Genomic DNA, 14,195 nt, shown 5'->3' with positions numbered 1-14,195 from the left:
GGGCAAGCTCCAGCCCTGCATCTCGGCGAAGTAAGGTATAAAAGTGAAGTAAAGAAGGGGGGAGTGTTATCTTCCGAACACAGGATGGTGGGGACTATGGGCAGTATGGACGCCGACATGCAGACTCAAGGAGCTCCAAGTGGGGACTGGGGAGAGGAACCTAGCGCCTGTCCTGTGCCACCTCCCTGCCAGCTCTGCCCTCCCACAGGGGTAAGATTTCTCCCTTACTCTGGCACCTGGCAGGCATTTTCCTCTTCCTCCTTGGGGAGATGAGCCACAGGCCTGTGTGTGCTTGAGGGGGCAGCACGCCTGAGCAGGAAGAACCTGTTTTTCATGGCATCTGGGGTCCTGAACAGTCTGGCCCTGCAGGCTGGGTCCATTCTCTGCAGCAAAGCAAGATTGTCACTGTAGCCCAGATCTGTGGTTGTTCCTGCGGCTCCCGAGGACCTGCCTGAGGGGGGGGTCACAGTGAGACCCCAAGTCTCAGCACTGCGGCCCCCATGCTGGGCAGAGCTTGGCTGTTTAAAGCCCATAGGAGAGCAGCCTTATTTCTCTGAGTTTTGGCTCACCAGGGTGCTGGGCACCCTGCAGTGAAAGTCCGTGTCTCATGCCCCATTTTGGTTGTGGGTGTTATTGCCAGGGAGCAGCCGAGGCACCATCTCCTGGCCCTCCCTGCCTGTGCATGGCTGTGGACAGACCTGTGACTCCATGATCCTACCAGCACAGTAGTTATGGAGTATTGACGGAGTCACCAAACACCCCAGGAACAAGAGGTGGGCACTGTTGCAAAGATTTTGATAAATAAATTAAAATCTAATTATATAAAAGAGTTTGGTTTGATTAAGAAGTAGAAAATTGTGAAGCATAGGTATGGGAGTGTTAAGTTTGAAATGTAGTCATAGGAACTTAGGAACTTTAGAAAATGTACTATGTGTAACTCTAAGAATTCAAGTATTGTCTGAAATCAGTGAACCACAGAAACTTTGACAAAGATTTGTTGGTTTGTAGTGTTTTGTTTTAGGAAACTAAGGAAACCGTTATGGACACCAGTTTGCTCTTTGGAAACCCCTTACCCTTCCTGCCTCGATCTAATTATCAAGGATTCCAACCAGTAGAGTTAAGTGAGATTAGCCAATGGTTGTTTTAGTATAAGACTATTGATAAGGTGGTGTGACTGAGGGCCAATCACTAGAAATGTTAAATTCAAGAATTAACATTGAATGTACTTTTATGTAAATCTAATACATGATGGCGAAAATCGAGCTGCGCATAATCACGAAAGAGAGGTCAACTATCGGACAAAGTGAGGAAGACTATGGAAGACCACCAGAGGGCTTCTGAAGACCACCAGAGACCTTCACTGAGCCTGCGTAAAGGACATTTACATATGCTAATAACTTCCCAGAAATCTAATGAATATGCATAACATTTCTCAGAAATCTAATGAATATGTATGAATAAGTTCAATAGAAGGTGTATGATTTTGGTGTTCAGGGGTGCGTGGTTCGTGAGAGGACTCACCCGCGCAACCAGCTGTCAATAAAGAAGTATCTGCTTATCTACACTAAATTGGTGTTGATAAGTTCTTTATTCCAAGTTTTTCGGCAACAGCACCAGCCCCACCAGTCCCACCTCTGCAGGGCTATGCCTGACCTCAGCAGATCCAGGTTCCCTGAGCTGAGGCTCTGCTCAAGCCAGTGGCAATGGTGGAAGGATGGTGGAGGGAAAACTCCAGCTGGGAGTCCCACAGCCCTGCCCATGCTCATCCAGCCCAGACACCCTTACCTGCTGGTACAGAATGCTTCCCATGTGGTATGGGATCTCCACCTGGAGAGGAGACAGGAGAATCTCAGACCCTTAGCCCTGGAAAGCCACCAGGGCAGTGTGGCTCTGGTCCCAAAGGACACCTGGGCTGGGCCAGCACCCTCACACCACATCTCCCAGTGCAGCCAGAAAGGATTCCTTAGCGTGCTGCTGCTGTCTATGCCCTCCCTGAGGTCTCCTCACAGGCACACTCTGCTGCCAAGCATTGTCCCTGGGTAGTGGGTGGGGTGGGTCTAGGATTCAGGGCAGTGACCTGGGCTCAGGTCCAGCACAGCTGCCTGCTTCTCCTCCAAGAGGGGTCTCAGCAGAGGCAGTGCACACAGCCCTCCCACAGCCCTGCCCACCTCACAGCCAAGCCCTGGGTGGGCAGGGCAGGCCCACAGGGCCTGGAGAGGAGCAGTGCCAGAGCTCCAGCCCACACATGCCTGAGGCTGGGCAGTCAGGGCAAAAGCACCACCCCTGGAGATGCCCGGGATTGAGCCCAGGACCTCCCACATGCGAAGCAGGCGCTCTTCCACTGAGCTCCATCCCCTTGATGCCTGCCAGCAGGAGAGACACTCTCCTCCCGTGATGCGTCTATGACAAGCACAGCCCTGTTGTCCCTGGGTGCCCAGGGACCCTCTGCAGAAAACAGCACTTGAACCCTTCTGAGATGGGGGAAGTCGGGCCTGCCTCTCTGCTGGGGTCTGATCCTGGCACAGGGCTGCACTGCAGAGCGCTGCCCTTCAACGTCTCTGCAGGGCAATGGGACGGGAGGAGGCTCTTGCTGCTGGCACTTCTCTCATGCTGTGGCCAACTCTGGGGTGGGCTGATGGAGAGGAGAAAACCCCTGAGCCTCCTCTGCCACCCAGCGCAACACCCCTCTGTGACACATCCGTCCCCAACGCCACAGCAGGAGCAGTGCAACAGGGTGAGGGAAATGCCCTCCCTGGGGTGAGGTGTCCTCAGGCTGTTATGGCATCCCAGGGCATGTGGTGGAGAGGACCTGGGGGCAGAAATCTTACACCCCCTCCTCCAGGCACTGGGCCTCCCCCTGCACCCTCTGTCCCCCAGCATGCCTGGAGGTGAGGTGAACAGCAAGCTTCCATCTGCCTGGGGCTGAGGGAGTGGGCTGGGCTCAGGGACCTTCCCACTCCTTCAGCACTGAGGACTGTCCTGACAGCAAAACAGTGCCCTGGGACAGCCCTGCTGGGGTCTCTGCAGCAGGGTGGGTGATGTGTTCAGCTGTTTACTCAAAGGTTGGTAGTTGGACCATATGCAGGGATGGCGTCACGGTGGTAAACCTGGGGCAATTGTCTTGCCCAATGCCATAGGCTACAGTGCAGGGGCAGTGCACTGGCAAGAGGTGAAGGAGCAAGGAGGGCCAGGGCAGGCTGGAAGAAGGCAGGCAGGCAGGCACTCTCTGCAAAAATCTACAGGAGAAAATCTGTGCTGAAGCCCGGGGTTGAACCAGGGACCTTTAGATCTTCAGTCTAACGCTCTCCCAGCTGAGCTACTTCAGCCCTGCCCCAGCAGGCCTTCTCCCAGTTCCACCCCTGCCAGGCCACAGGCTGACACACACATGAAGAGAGCTCCTTGGGGACATTCCCAGGAAAAAGCTGTGCCCAGCGCCGGGCAGAGGGGACCTGGCCTCTCCCTGCCTCCATGGCCAGGTAGACTCCAGGTGTGGGGTGGGTGCCAACTTACAGTGCGAGTGCCAAGATATGCGTCGGGCGTCAGTTACAAAGGTGCGTGGTGAAGGCAAGTGGGAAGGCCAGACACACGCAGCTGCCAAAGCTGGAGGTGGAAGAAGGGTGGGGTTGGTGGAAGACCTCTCTCATAGGGAAGAGAGGGCCCAGGGGAGGCAGAGCTTTTCCAGTGCCATAGGCTTTTGCTTCCTTCTTGCATGAGCAAGAGTGTTCTGTTCAATGTTTGGAGACCATATTTAGGGGGAGAGAAGGCTTGAAAACCTCCAAGGACTGGGACTGCACAACCTCTCAGGGCAACCTCTTCCAGTGCATAAGTGACCTTATGGTTATGACCTCATGGACCTCATGTCCCGCCTGAACATTCTTTCAACTTTTGTCCCTTGCCTCTCCTTTTCCCACCATGCACCATGAGGAAGAGCCTGGCTTTCTTTTCTTAACTGCCTGGTAGGTACTGAAATGATCCTGTGAGGTTTCCTGAAGCCTTCTCATCTCCATACTGAACAGTGTTCCCTCAGCCTTTCCTCAGGTGGAAAGTTCTCCAGCCCTGTGCACAGCCCCACACACCTGACTGTATTGGTGCCCCTTCACTGAACTTGCTCCAGTTGATCAATGTCTTTCCTGTACTGGGGGCAGGAGGCCCCAAACTCAGTGCAGTGCTGTGCATGTGGTCTAGCAAGCAGTGAATGGAGGGGGAGAATCCCTCCCCCTCATCTCCTGGCCATGCTTCTCTTCATACAGGCAGGCTGCTCTTGGCCTTCTTGGCTGCAGGGGCTCACTGCTGACTCCTGGGCAGCTTGTTGTCCACCATGACCCCCAGGGCCTTTTCTGCTCAGCTGCACCCTACCGGGGGCTGTTGCCCAGGGTTAGGCCACCCCAGGGGAAGGACTTGGCGTTTCTTCTCTCTGAAATCTAGTAGGTTCTTTTTGGCCCACTCTGCCAACTTGTTGAGGTTCGTCCAGAAGGCAGCACTCCGGTGTATAGACTGGTCCGCACCTCAGGTTTGTGTCATCTGAAAACTCTGTCAGCTCCTCCAGGACACTGATAGCATCATTAAGCCCCAGAAGAGACCCTGATGCATCCAATCAGTCTTTTACTCACCTCTTTGCCCACCTATCAAGACTGTAGCTTCCTAGCATTGATATAAGAATACTGTGGGAGACTGTGTGGTAGGTTGACCTTAGCTGGCGGCCAGATGCCCAGGGGCTAGATGCCCAGCCAGCCGCTCTCTCACTCCTCCTCCTCAACAGTACAGAAGGAGAAAAAAGGAAAAAAATGCTGAATTGCTTGTTATGAAATCAGGGACATCACTTCCCAATTAGTCGTGAGCAAAACAGGCTCAAAAGGAGGAGAATGAACTTATTTTATTACCAGTTCAAATAGGGTTGTTGTTGTGGTTTCAGCCCAGCTGGTAACAAAGGACCACGCAGCTGCTCGCTCACTCCTCCCTGTTCCCCTCCGGTGGGATGAGGAAAAGAACCAGAAAGGAGAAAAGAAAAAAAACCCTGGAACCTCGTGGGTTGAGATAAGGACAATTTACTGGGACAACACAAAAAGAGACGTTACAACAACAACGGTACTAATAAAAGGATATACAGAATGAGTGATGCACAGTGCAACTGCTCAGCATCCGGAACCCGACGCTCCGCCACTTCCCCCACCGAAAGCCAAGAGCCCCCCCCCAGCCCACTCCCCATTTATATACAGAGCATGATGTCGCATGGCATGGAACAGCTCCTTGGCTAGTTCAGGTCAGCTGTCCTGGCTGTGCCCCCTCCCAGGTTCCTGTGAAAATTAACTCTGTCCCAGCTGCACCCAGGGCAGTTGGATAGTGAGAAGAAAAGTTAAATACTACAACAGCACCTCCCCTGTCCCCTTTTTTTTCCCAGGCTCAGCTTCATTCCTTCATTGCTGACTCCTCTACCTCCTTTCCCTGTGAGTGGGAAAAGGGGGAATGGGGACTACAGTCAGTTCCTAACAGGTCACCTCTGCTGCTCCCTCCTTATGCTTTTCCTGTGGCATCCTTCCCACAGGCTACAGTTCTTTCAGGAAATATCCAACTTCTCTGGCATTTGATCCTCCACAGGCTGCAGGGGAATCTCTTCTGCATCATATGGAGTTCCTCCTCCCCCTCTTCTTCACTGACCTTGCTGTTTGCAGGAATTTTCCTCACACTCTTTTTTTTCCTTACTCCTGTTCCACTCTGGCATTTGTGCCCTTTCTTAAATACACTTTCACAGAGGTGCCACCGGCTTTGCTGATGGGTTAGCTTTTGCCAGCAGTAGGTCTGTTGCAGAGCTGGTTGGACTTGGCTGTGTCCGGCATGGGATAACCCATTGTCTCTTCTCCCAGGGGCTCCTGCTGCCCATCCGCTACCAAAAACAGGGACACAGACACCAATATAGAGCAAGAAGCTTGGCCTTGCTAAATGACATCCCCTGCTCTTCTAGTGTCAAGCAATCCAAACTACTCGTTGAGGGGGCATGGAGAGAAACAGAGAAGGCCTTGACACTGTGCAAGCACTGCTTAGCAATAGCTAAAACATGGCAGTGTTATTAACACTGTTTCAGCCACCAATGCAAAGCACCGTAGGAGCTGCTGTGAGGAAAGTTAACCCAAGCTGCTACCCAAAGTTGAAAATACCACAGCAACCATCTCAGGAATAGGATACGAAACAAGAAATGCAAGACCAATGTGGAAAGGATTAAGAGGGTAGGCTGTTCCTCTTGGCAGGTTTTGCAACAGTACAAGAGAAGAGCTTGGGTGGGGGGAATAAAAAGAGAATCAAACAACATGGCCAAGGTTGTTTGGTGTCAACTGTGAAGCAGCTCTGCACCTGATGCGAATTATTTCTGTGGTCAGGGAGAACCTGAGAGATTTCCCTCATTTGAAAAGATGAAGGAGGAGGAAGGACAGCACCATTTAGGCAAAAAGGGACCTCAGAAGTTTCTCGGCCAATCTCCTGCTCAAAGCAGGGCCAGACCAGATTACTCAGGGCTTTATCCAAAGACGCCGTGGTCACTTTCTGGGATAAAGCCCGCACAAAGTTCCTGAGAAACAGCTTCCAGCATTTGACTAGCCTCATGTTGGAAATGCTTTTCTCTATATGTACACCAACCCCCTTCTTTCAGCTCATTGCCTCTTGTCCTTGTGTCTCGTACCATGGACACGAGCCTGACTCAGTCTTCCTGGGAACACTGCAATGCTGCTACATGTTTCACCCAAGATCTTCCTTTCTCCAGGCTGGACAAACCCAGCTCCCTCAGCCTCTCCTCACAGGTAAAGTGTTCCTGCCTCGGACCATTACGGGGGCCCTTTGCTAAACTGGCTCCAGCTTGCCGACATCTTTCCTGTACTGGGATCTGAAATCTGGACACAGTGTTTGGTATAATCCCTTCCCTCAGTCACCTGGCCGTGATCCTGTTCTTATAGCCCAGGGTCCTCCTGTCCTTGCTTCCAAGGCACACAGCTCTGTCCTGTCCATCTCGCTGTCCACCAAGACCTTTCCAAAATGCCTCGTTCCAGCTAAGCAACACACCACCCTTGCCATTGCCAGGGTTAGTCCCCTGCAGGGACAGGAACTGGCATCTGTCCTTGCAGGATTTCCTGACTTTCATGCCAATGCATGCTCTCCTCTTCCTTGAAGCCTTTCCCTGAGCACAGGGGCCTGGAGACCATTTCAGGAAAGACTCAGGCACAGCAGGCATTCATTCCTTCAGCCCCAGCTGTGCCTGCTGTTATTAAATCACCCTCCCCATTCAGCAGCAGCCCTTGTTCAGCCTTGGTCTCTCAGAAGTGACCAAAGATCTTCTGTTTGCTTTTGACTTCCTTTGCCACCAGCATCTCCAAGTGAATTTTTTTTTCCTACACTCATGCCTCCACAACAAATGCAATATAAGGAAATTCCTGCTTTGTACCTGTCCTTGCTGACACCTCCTGGCAGCTGCGTCATGGCACCTGTCCTTGTGCTGGCACAGCCCCACTGCCCAAACACGGTCCCACAGCCCCACTCTGCAGGCACAGCACAGGAAAGGGGACAGTCATAGATGGGGAAAGTTCCCCCCATTGTGATCCCAATGGCAGCCTTCAGATCACAGTTCCCCCACAACACTCCTACTTTTGCAGCTTCCCCAGCACCCGACCCCTGCCCTGCCACAGCCTTGACCCATGTGGAGCTTTGCAGACAGCTCTGCTCCAGGGTCTGCCAGGGTCTGGGGAAGGAGCGAGGCTGGGCAGGGCTGTCTGTTCCCCAAAAGCAGCCCTTGGCCCAGGAGGAAGGTGGAGGTGGCCTCCCAGCAAATCTCACCCTTAAATATGGGGTGACCAGCAAGTGCTGAAAATGGCTAATGAGAGATGCTGGGGGTGACAAAGACACTGAGCCACCTTCCGCGTCTGTCCATGGCACTGGGGGAACAGACCGGCCTCCTCCTTTCCTCTGTACCTGCATGTCTTCACTGTTTTCCACAAGCCCCGTCACTGCACCACGAACCCCTGGTGTCAGTCCTTGCCCTGCATGGCCACACATTGCAACCTCTACACAGATATTTTTTCTCTCCTGGGCACTTTCCAGCCCAGCCCAGCTCCCCCTAAACTCTTCCCACCTCCCCTGCCCTCTCCCCAGTGCAGCCCAGTCTGGCATGGCCCCACAGCAGTGCCCACCACAGGCTGCGGCAGAGCTCTGGGCATTCACCCCACAGCCCCAGACCCTCTGAAGGGCACAGCAGCTCCTCGGGGGTGGAGAGGGCTGAGCCCCAGGGCTGGGGGGCATCCGTGGCACAAGGCCTGAGGAGATCCCCTTGTATGATGGAAGTGCTGCTATGGAGGCCAGCTCTGTCACACAAGTGCCCATTGCCTGTCCTTGCCTGCAGTCACAGGCCTGACACACCGCAGGGCTCTAACCAAGCTTGAAGAGCACTCAGGCCGTCCACCAACCCAAGGGTTCAGAAGGAAAGCATGGAAGTGGGAAGAGAGCAGCTCAGGAAAGACCAAGCACTGGTGCTCTGTGGCACTGCTGCTGATCCGGGACTCTTTTCTTCTTCCCCTCTGCACACAGGCACTGCTCCCTGCAGCTACAGAGAAGGTCTCGGAGGAAGGATCTCAGAAAAAAAGACACTGCAGGGCCCTTTATTTTGTTTAAACACAAAGAAGGGCACAGCTCATTTGCACAGCCTCCAGGGCACAGAAAAGATGGATAGACTGTGATTTAGAAACAGGAGGAATAAAGACATTTCTTTGTGGAAAGCATTCAGATAAGTAAAACAATGCAAAATAGAAGGAGTAAAACCACACCCAAAATCACCATAAAAAGACCAGCAAAAGACAGGTTGGGTCTGTAATGAGATATAAGTACTACGCAGAAGACAAGAGGCAGTTTACTCCTTCTAAAAAGCATCCAGTCATTAGTTTTCTCAGGGCACCCTTGATCTCATGGTTTCTCATGCTGTAGATGAGGGGGTTCATGGCTGGAGGCACCACCGAGTACAGAACTGCTACCAGCAGGTCCAGGGATGGGGAGGAGATGGAGGGGGGCTTCAGGTAGGCAAAACTGCCAGTGCTTATAAACAAGGAGACCACAGCCAGGTGAGGGAGGCACATGGAAAAGACTTTGTGCCATCCCTGCTCAGAGGGGATCCTCAGCACGGCCCTGAAGATCTGCCCATAGGACAGCACAAGGAAAACAAAACAGCCAAAGTCTAAACAGACACCAACTCCAAGTACCCCAACTTCCCTGAGGTAGGCATCTGAGCAGGAGAGCTTGAGGATCTGGGGGATTTCACAGAAGAACTGGTCCACAGCATTGCCTTGGCAGAGGGGTAGTGAAAATGTACTGGCAGTGTGCAGCACAGCACTGAGAAACCCACAGCCCCAGGCAGCTGCTGCCATGTGGACACAAGCTCTGCTGCCCAGGAGTGTCCCGTAGTGCAGGGGTTTGCAGATGGCAACGTAGCGGTCATAGGCCATGACAGTGAGAAGAAAATATTCTGCTGAGATCAAAAAGACTAACAGAAAGACCTGGGCAGCACATCCTGGGTAGGAGATGGCCCTGTTGTTCCAGAGGGAGTTGGCCATGGCTTTAGGGACAGTGGTGGAGATGGAGCCCAAGTCGAGGAGGGAGAGGTTGAGGAGGAAGAAGTACATGGGTGTGTGGAGGTGGTGGTCACAGGCTATGGCAGTGATGATGAGGCCGTTTCCCAGGAGGGCAGCCAGGTAGATGCCCAGGAAGAGCCAGAAGTGCAAGAGCTGCAGCTCCTGCGTGTTAGCAAATGCCAGGAGGAGGAACTGGGTGATGGAGCTGCTGTTGGACATTTTCTTCCTCTGGGAATGGGGTGCTGTCAAAGTAGAAAAAAGACAGTGAAGAGTCAGGGCATTATTCTCAGAGCAATATCAAAGCCATTTCCCATAGACCCTCCCACTCTCACACACAGACACTTTTCGTTTTCTAGGAGACCTTCCTTCAGGTCTGTGGCTGCAGCCCTGCTTGGTGCTGGCTCAGAATGCAATGAAGAGCAGGGCCTCTGCCCATGGGCTCTTGAAAAGCCAGCCCTGCTCTGTAGCAGTGGGTTCATGGGATCGGTGCGGGCAGGGGCCAGTCTGGTGTGTGACTTTGTCAGCTGAAACCGCTCCTAATGCAGAAGGGCTTGTCAGCATCTGCACTCCCAGTGCTAAGGAACCAGCAGGGTAAAAGCAGTTTAAGAGTTCTAGGGTTTTTTACAGCTGCCCACATCACCCCTGGGGAGCTTTCTTTGATCTCGGGAACCTTCAGCATTTCTGCTGCACTCTGGGAGAACAGCGTGAGCCAGGCAAGGCAAGAGGATTGCCTGTGGCTTAGTGCAGAGAGAGGGGGAGCTGCTCTGTCCTTCTGTCTAGTTCCCACTTGCACTGTGCTTGCACCTTTCTGAGATGGAGGGTGAACATGCTTTCATGTTTTACACCGAAAAGCCACCAGGCACTGCTGAGAGCAGAGACATCCACTGCAGACCACCAAATGTCTCCCCCTTTCTCAAAGTCTCAGCACCCTGCTTCTAGCCAAGGACACACCGGGCTCATTTCACCAACCAAGAGCATTTCCTCAGTCCTAGCATCTCTGTGCTTCTCTATGGGGCTTTCAGATCACAGAAAGCTGCTATGAGACAGGTTTGCATCCTGCAGGGCAGCTAACAGCTTGGAAGGACACTCGGAGGTGATAGCCAAGTGACCTGATGTGATGGCATCGCTGTAAGGGAGAATCAGCTCATTTTCCCAGCCCCACAGACACCATTGAGCATAACCCCTCAGGTTATAGGAAAGCTGCGACACTTCTTCCCATGGACACAGCTATATGGCAGGTCCCACAAGATCAGTGTGTGTGTAACTCTGCAGCTGAAACTCCCATCCCCAGAGAAACAGACAGCAGGAAAAGATAACAGTAACACAGACAAGTGGAGAACCAAGGAAAAGAGCAGAGATCGATTGGCTCAGAGAGGCAAGAGTAGAGTCAGCTTCAGTCTCAGGAAAGAGTTACCCTTACCCATTTGTGCATGTCACCTCCCGGACACCAGCACAGCCAGGCAGTTGTTCTCAGTCCCTGTGCTCTACTTCAGGAGGCTCCTATCAGACTTACTGATCACCCCAAGCTACAGCTCAGGAGTCTCAGGGACTTGCTGAAAGCATGACAGCTCCTTTTCCATTTCTCCCAAAAATTCCCCCAGAGTAGGAAACTGAAAACACAGACTCAGGGAAGATCCTCATGATATAGTAGTCCATGCTTCAACATTCCCCTTGAAAAGTGTCCTTGGAAATATCCTGAGAGTGATCTGGAGCCGTGAGCAGCCCTGACCCACACAGCACCCTCTTGTCAGCAGACGGACCCTGCCCTGCTGCAAGTTGTTTCTTCCACCCACAGCTTCTCCCCACTCTGCTGTTACAGTTCCCCAGGCAGGCTGAGTACTTACCCTGACCGGTGGCAGAGTCCCTGCCCCAGCACACAGCCCCCCACGGTGCAGGGACCCTGCTCAGAAGGACAGCCCTGGGCACCCCTGGCTGCACACCCACCTTCACACTCTGCAGCCATCCCCAGGTGAAGGCAGCTGACATGCCCTGTCCCTCTGAGGGTGCAGCAGGGAAGCTGTGCTCCAAAGCATGGCCTTTTTCTCTACACTGCAGAAACTGTGAGAGTCCTCCTGACAGATCCCCTAGGCTGTGGGATGTGCCAGCTTTAGGAGATCATTCCAGGAACCACAGCTGCATTGCCCTGCAGCCAGAGACTTACCCTGTGAAGGGCTGTCAAGATTTTTCTCCAGGTCAGCTCTCCTCTCTCCTCCCACCCCACACTGCCTTTAACCTCCCTCTCCCTTCCCTCCTCTCCCATTGCAGAGGAGCTGCTCCTGGGCAGAGCTGTGTCTCTGCAGTGCTGCCTGCTTGCCATGAGCTCCCTCCAGCCCAGGAGCCCAGCCCAGCTCAGCAGCAGAGGACCAGCCCAAGGCAGCCCTTTCTCTGCCCCCTCTGGGCTCCCTCCAGGTGTCCCTGGGGCTCCAGGGGAACCTGCTGGGAAACAGGCTGAGGCAATCACTGATGATCCTTCCCTCAGCTACAGAGAGATGCTTCTTTCAGCACTGACATTTCTCCCATCTGAAAGAGTGAGGTCTAAGAATCACCTTTTCATTGTTAGGGAGGGAGGTCTACCCAGCTGGCGCCAGTTGGGAGGCCATGTCTACCCCACCCGCATGGTTAGGGAGGCCAGGTCTACCTTGCCCTTGCCAGTACGGAGGCCAGGTCTACTCCGCCCGCGCGGTTAGGGAGTCCAGGGCTACCCCACCGGCGCCGCTTGGGAGGCCTGGTCTACCCTGCCCCCGATGTTAGGGAGGCCATGTCTACCCAGCCCGCGCTGATGGGGAGGCCAGGTCTACCATGCCTGCGTTGTTAGGGAGGAGGTCTAACCCACCAGCTCCAGTCGGGAGGCCAGGTCTACCCCGCCCGCTCGGCTAGGGAGACCAGGTCTACCCTGACCTTCCTGGCTCAGAGGCCAGCTCTACCCCGCCCACGTGGTTAGGGACGCCTGGTCTACCCCACCCGTGTGGGTATGGAGTTCAGGTCTACCCTTATTGCACAGGTAGAGAGGCCAGGTCTACCCCACTTGCACCGTTCAGAAGGCCTGGTCTACCCGGCCCGCCTGAGCAGGGAGGCCATGTCTACCTGGCCCGCACGTATAGGGAGGCCAGGTCTACTCCACCATCGCTAGTCGGGAGGCCAGGTCTACCCTGCCCACTCGGCTAGGGAGGCCAGGTCTACCCTGACCTTACCCATAAGGAAGCCACCTCTACCCCCCTCGCATGTTTAGGGAGGCCTGATCTACCCGGCCTGCATGGATAGGGAGGCCAGGTATACCCCACCGGCGCCGGTCGGGAGGCCAGGTTTACCCTGCCCTCGCGGTTAGGGAGGTCAGGTCTATCCCTACCTTGCCGGTAGGGAGGCCAGCTCTACCCTGCCCGCGCAGTTAGGGAGGCCTAGTCTACCTATCCCACCCATGTGGGTAGGGAGACAGGTCTCCATTCATGTCCCTCTACTCTCAACCCCTGACAATTCTTTCTCCCTTGTCCTCTACACACCTAATGATGCTATGAAGAAAACACATGCCACTGATGTCCACTGCCTGGCTGGATTGCAGGCTTACCTCACCCAGGGACTTTCTCAGGGGTACCTTGTGTTCCTGGAGATTGGCCCAAGGTCCTGCACAGTCACCTCAGGCAGCAAACTCCTCTCATGCAAGCCTGGCATGGCCCTGGCCTGTTTTTCTCAGGTGTTGGGAACTGCAGGGCTTGTTGTCTTTGTGAGCATCTCATTTCATCATTACCCTGACACCTGTCATCCTTCCCAGCAAGTTTTTTGCTCTGAAGAAAGGCCTTCGCATACGTGGGGCTCCAGGGTGCTTAGTTCCAGTTTTCCGCATGTGAGAAGTCTTTGCTGAGTGGCTGCAAACCAAATGTGCATCCATGCCCTCACAGCAAGGGACGCAGGCAGCAGGATCTGGAGCCCCTGATTCCATCACAGAACTTCTGAGGGAACCGCTGTGGTGACATGGTGGGTCAGGTTGCACAATTTTGGGTACTGTGAAGGATAGAGACAGGTCCTTTAGGAGACACTGGGGGATGGTTGGGAAAGGTGGGAGAATGAGGCTGGGGCATGGCCTCTGTAAAGGATGGGGCAACTTGAATGTGTATGGTGGGGTAGACAACAGGTTGTGCAATCATTACTGGCTTAGGAACAGATGATGCACCACTGATGGTGACATGAAGGTGGGAGTTAGAACCACTCAGTCAGGGTGAGGACGTGGACAAAGTCTTCTGTAGGTAACCTGAGGAAGTCTCCAGATCAGCAAACCTTGCCCTCACTGGACGGGCAAAGTGACTGGGTCCAACAGCCCCATTGGGTCCTGGAGAGTCTCAGGGTCAACTTCTTATCACAGCAGCCAGGTGGGCCAGGAGGCTGAGTCAGGGCTGGTCAGGGACATTAAAGTGTCAGCCTTGGCTGCAGTGACCGTGAAGTTGTTGCATCATAGTTCTGAAGGGAACTGAAGCCGGAAAGCAGCAGAGCTCAGGTTTGGGATCCCTGAGAAGCAGACCTTGGCCTGCTCAGGGCTCTGGTGGTAGTGGGAGATCCCATGGGAAGGCAGCTCTGAAAGGTAAAAGTCTAAGCTTGCTGAGAGACCTT

General features: G+C 53.8%; 1 protein-coding gene across 1 annotated transcript; it reads right to left on the bottom strand.

Moving 5' to 3' along the window:
- Positions 1–8,858: 8,858 nt before the first annotated feature.
- LOC138683130 (olfactory receptor 14A16-like) lies at positions 8,859–9,815 on the bottom strand. Its single transcript, XM_069774654.1, has one exon. The coding sequence runs from the start codon at positions 9,813–9,815 to the stop codon at positions 8,859–8,861; it is 957 nt and encodes a 318-aa protein (XP_069630755.1).
- Positions 9,816–14,195: the final 4,380 nt, after the last annotated feature.

Source organism: Haliaeetus albicilla, chromosome 31 (assembly GCF_947461875.1).
Source record: "Haliaeetus albicilla chromosome 31, bHalAlb1.1, whole genome shotgun sequence".
In the NCBI taxonomy this organism is placed as follows: domain Eukaryota; kingdom Metazoa; phylum Chordata; class Aves; order Accipitriformes; family Accipitridae; genus Haliaeetus; species Haliaeetus albicilla.
Note: the sequence above shows the minus strand (reverse complement) of the source record. Positions and strands in the feature narration are given on the sequence as shown.

Excerpts from the sequence above, each read along its gene's own strand:
- LOC138683130 (XM_069774654.1), bottom strand. The coding sequence starts at position 9,815 with ATGTCCAACAGCAGCTCCATCACCCAGTTCCTCCTCCTGGCATTTGCT.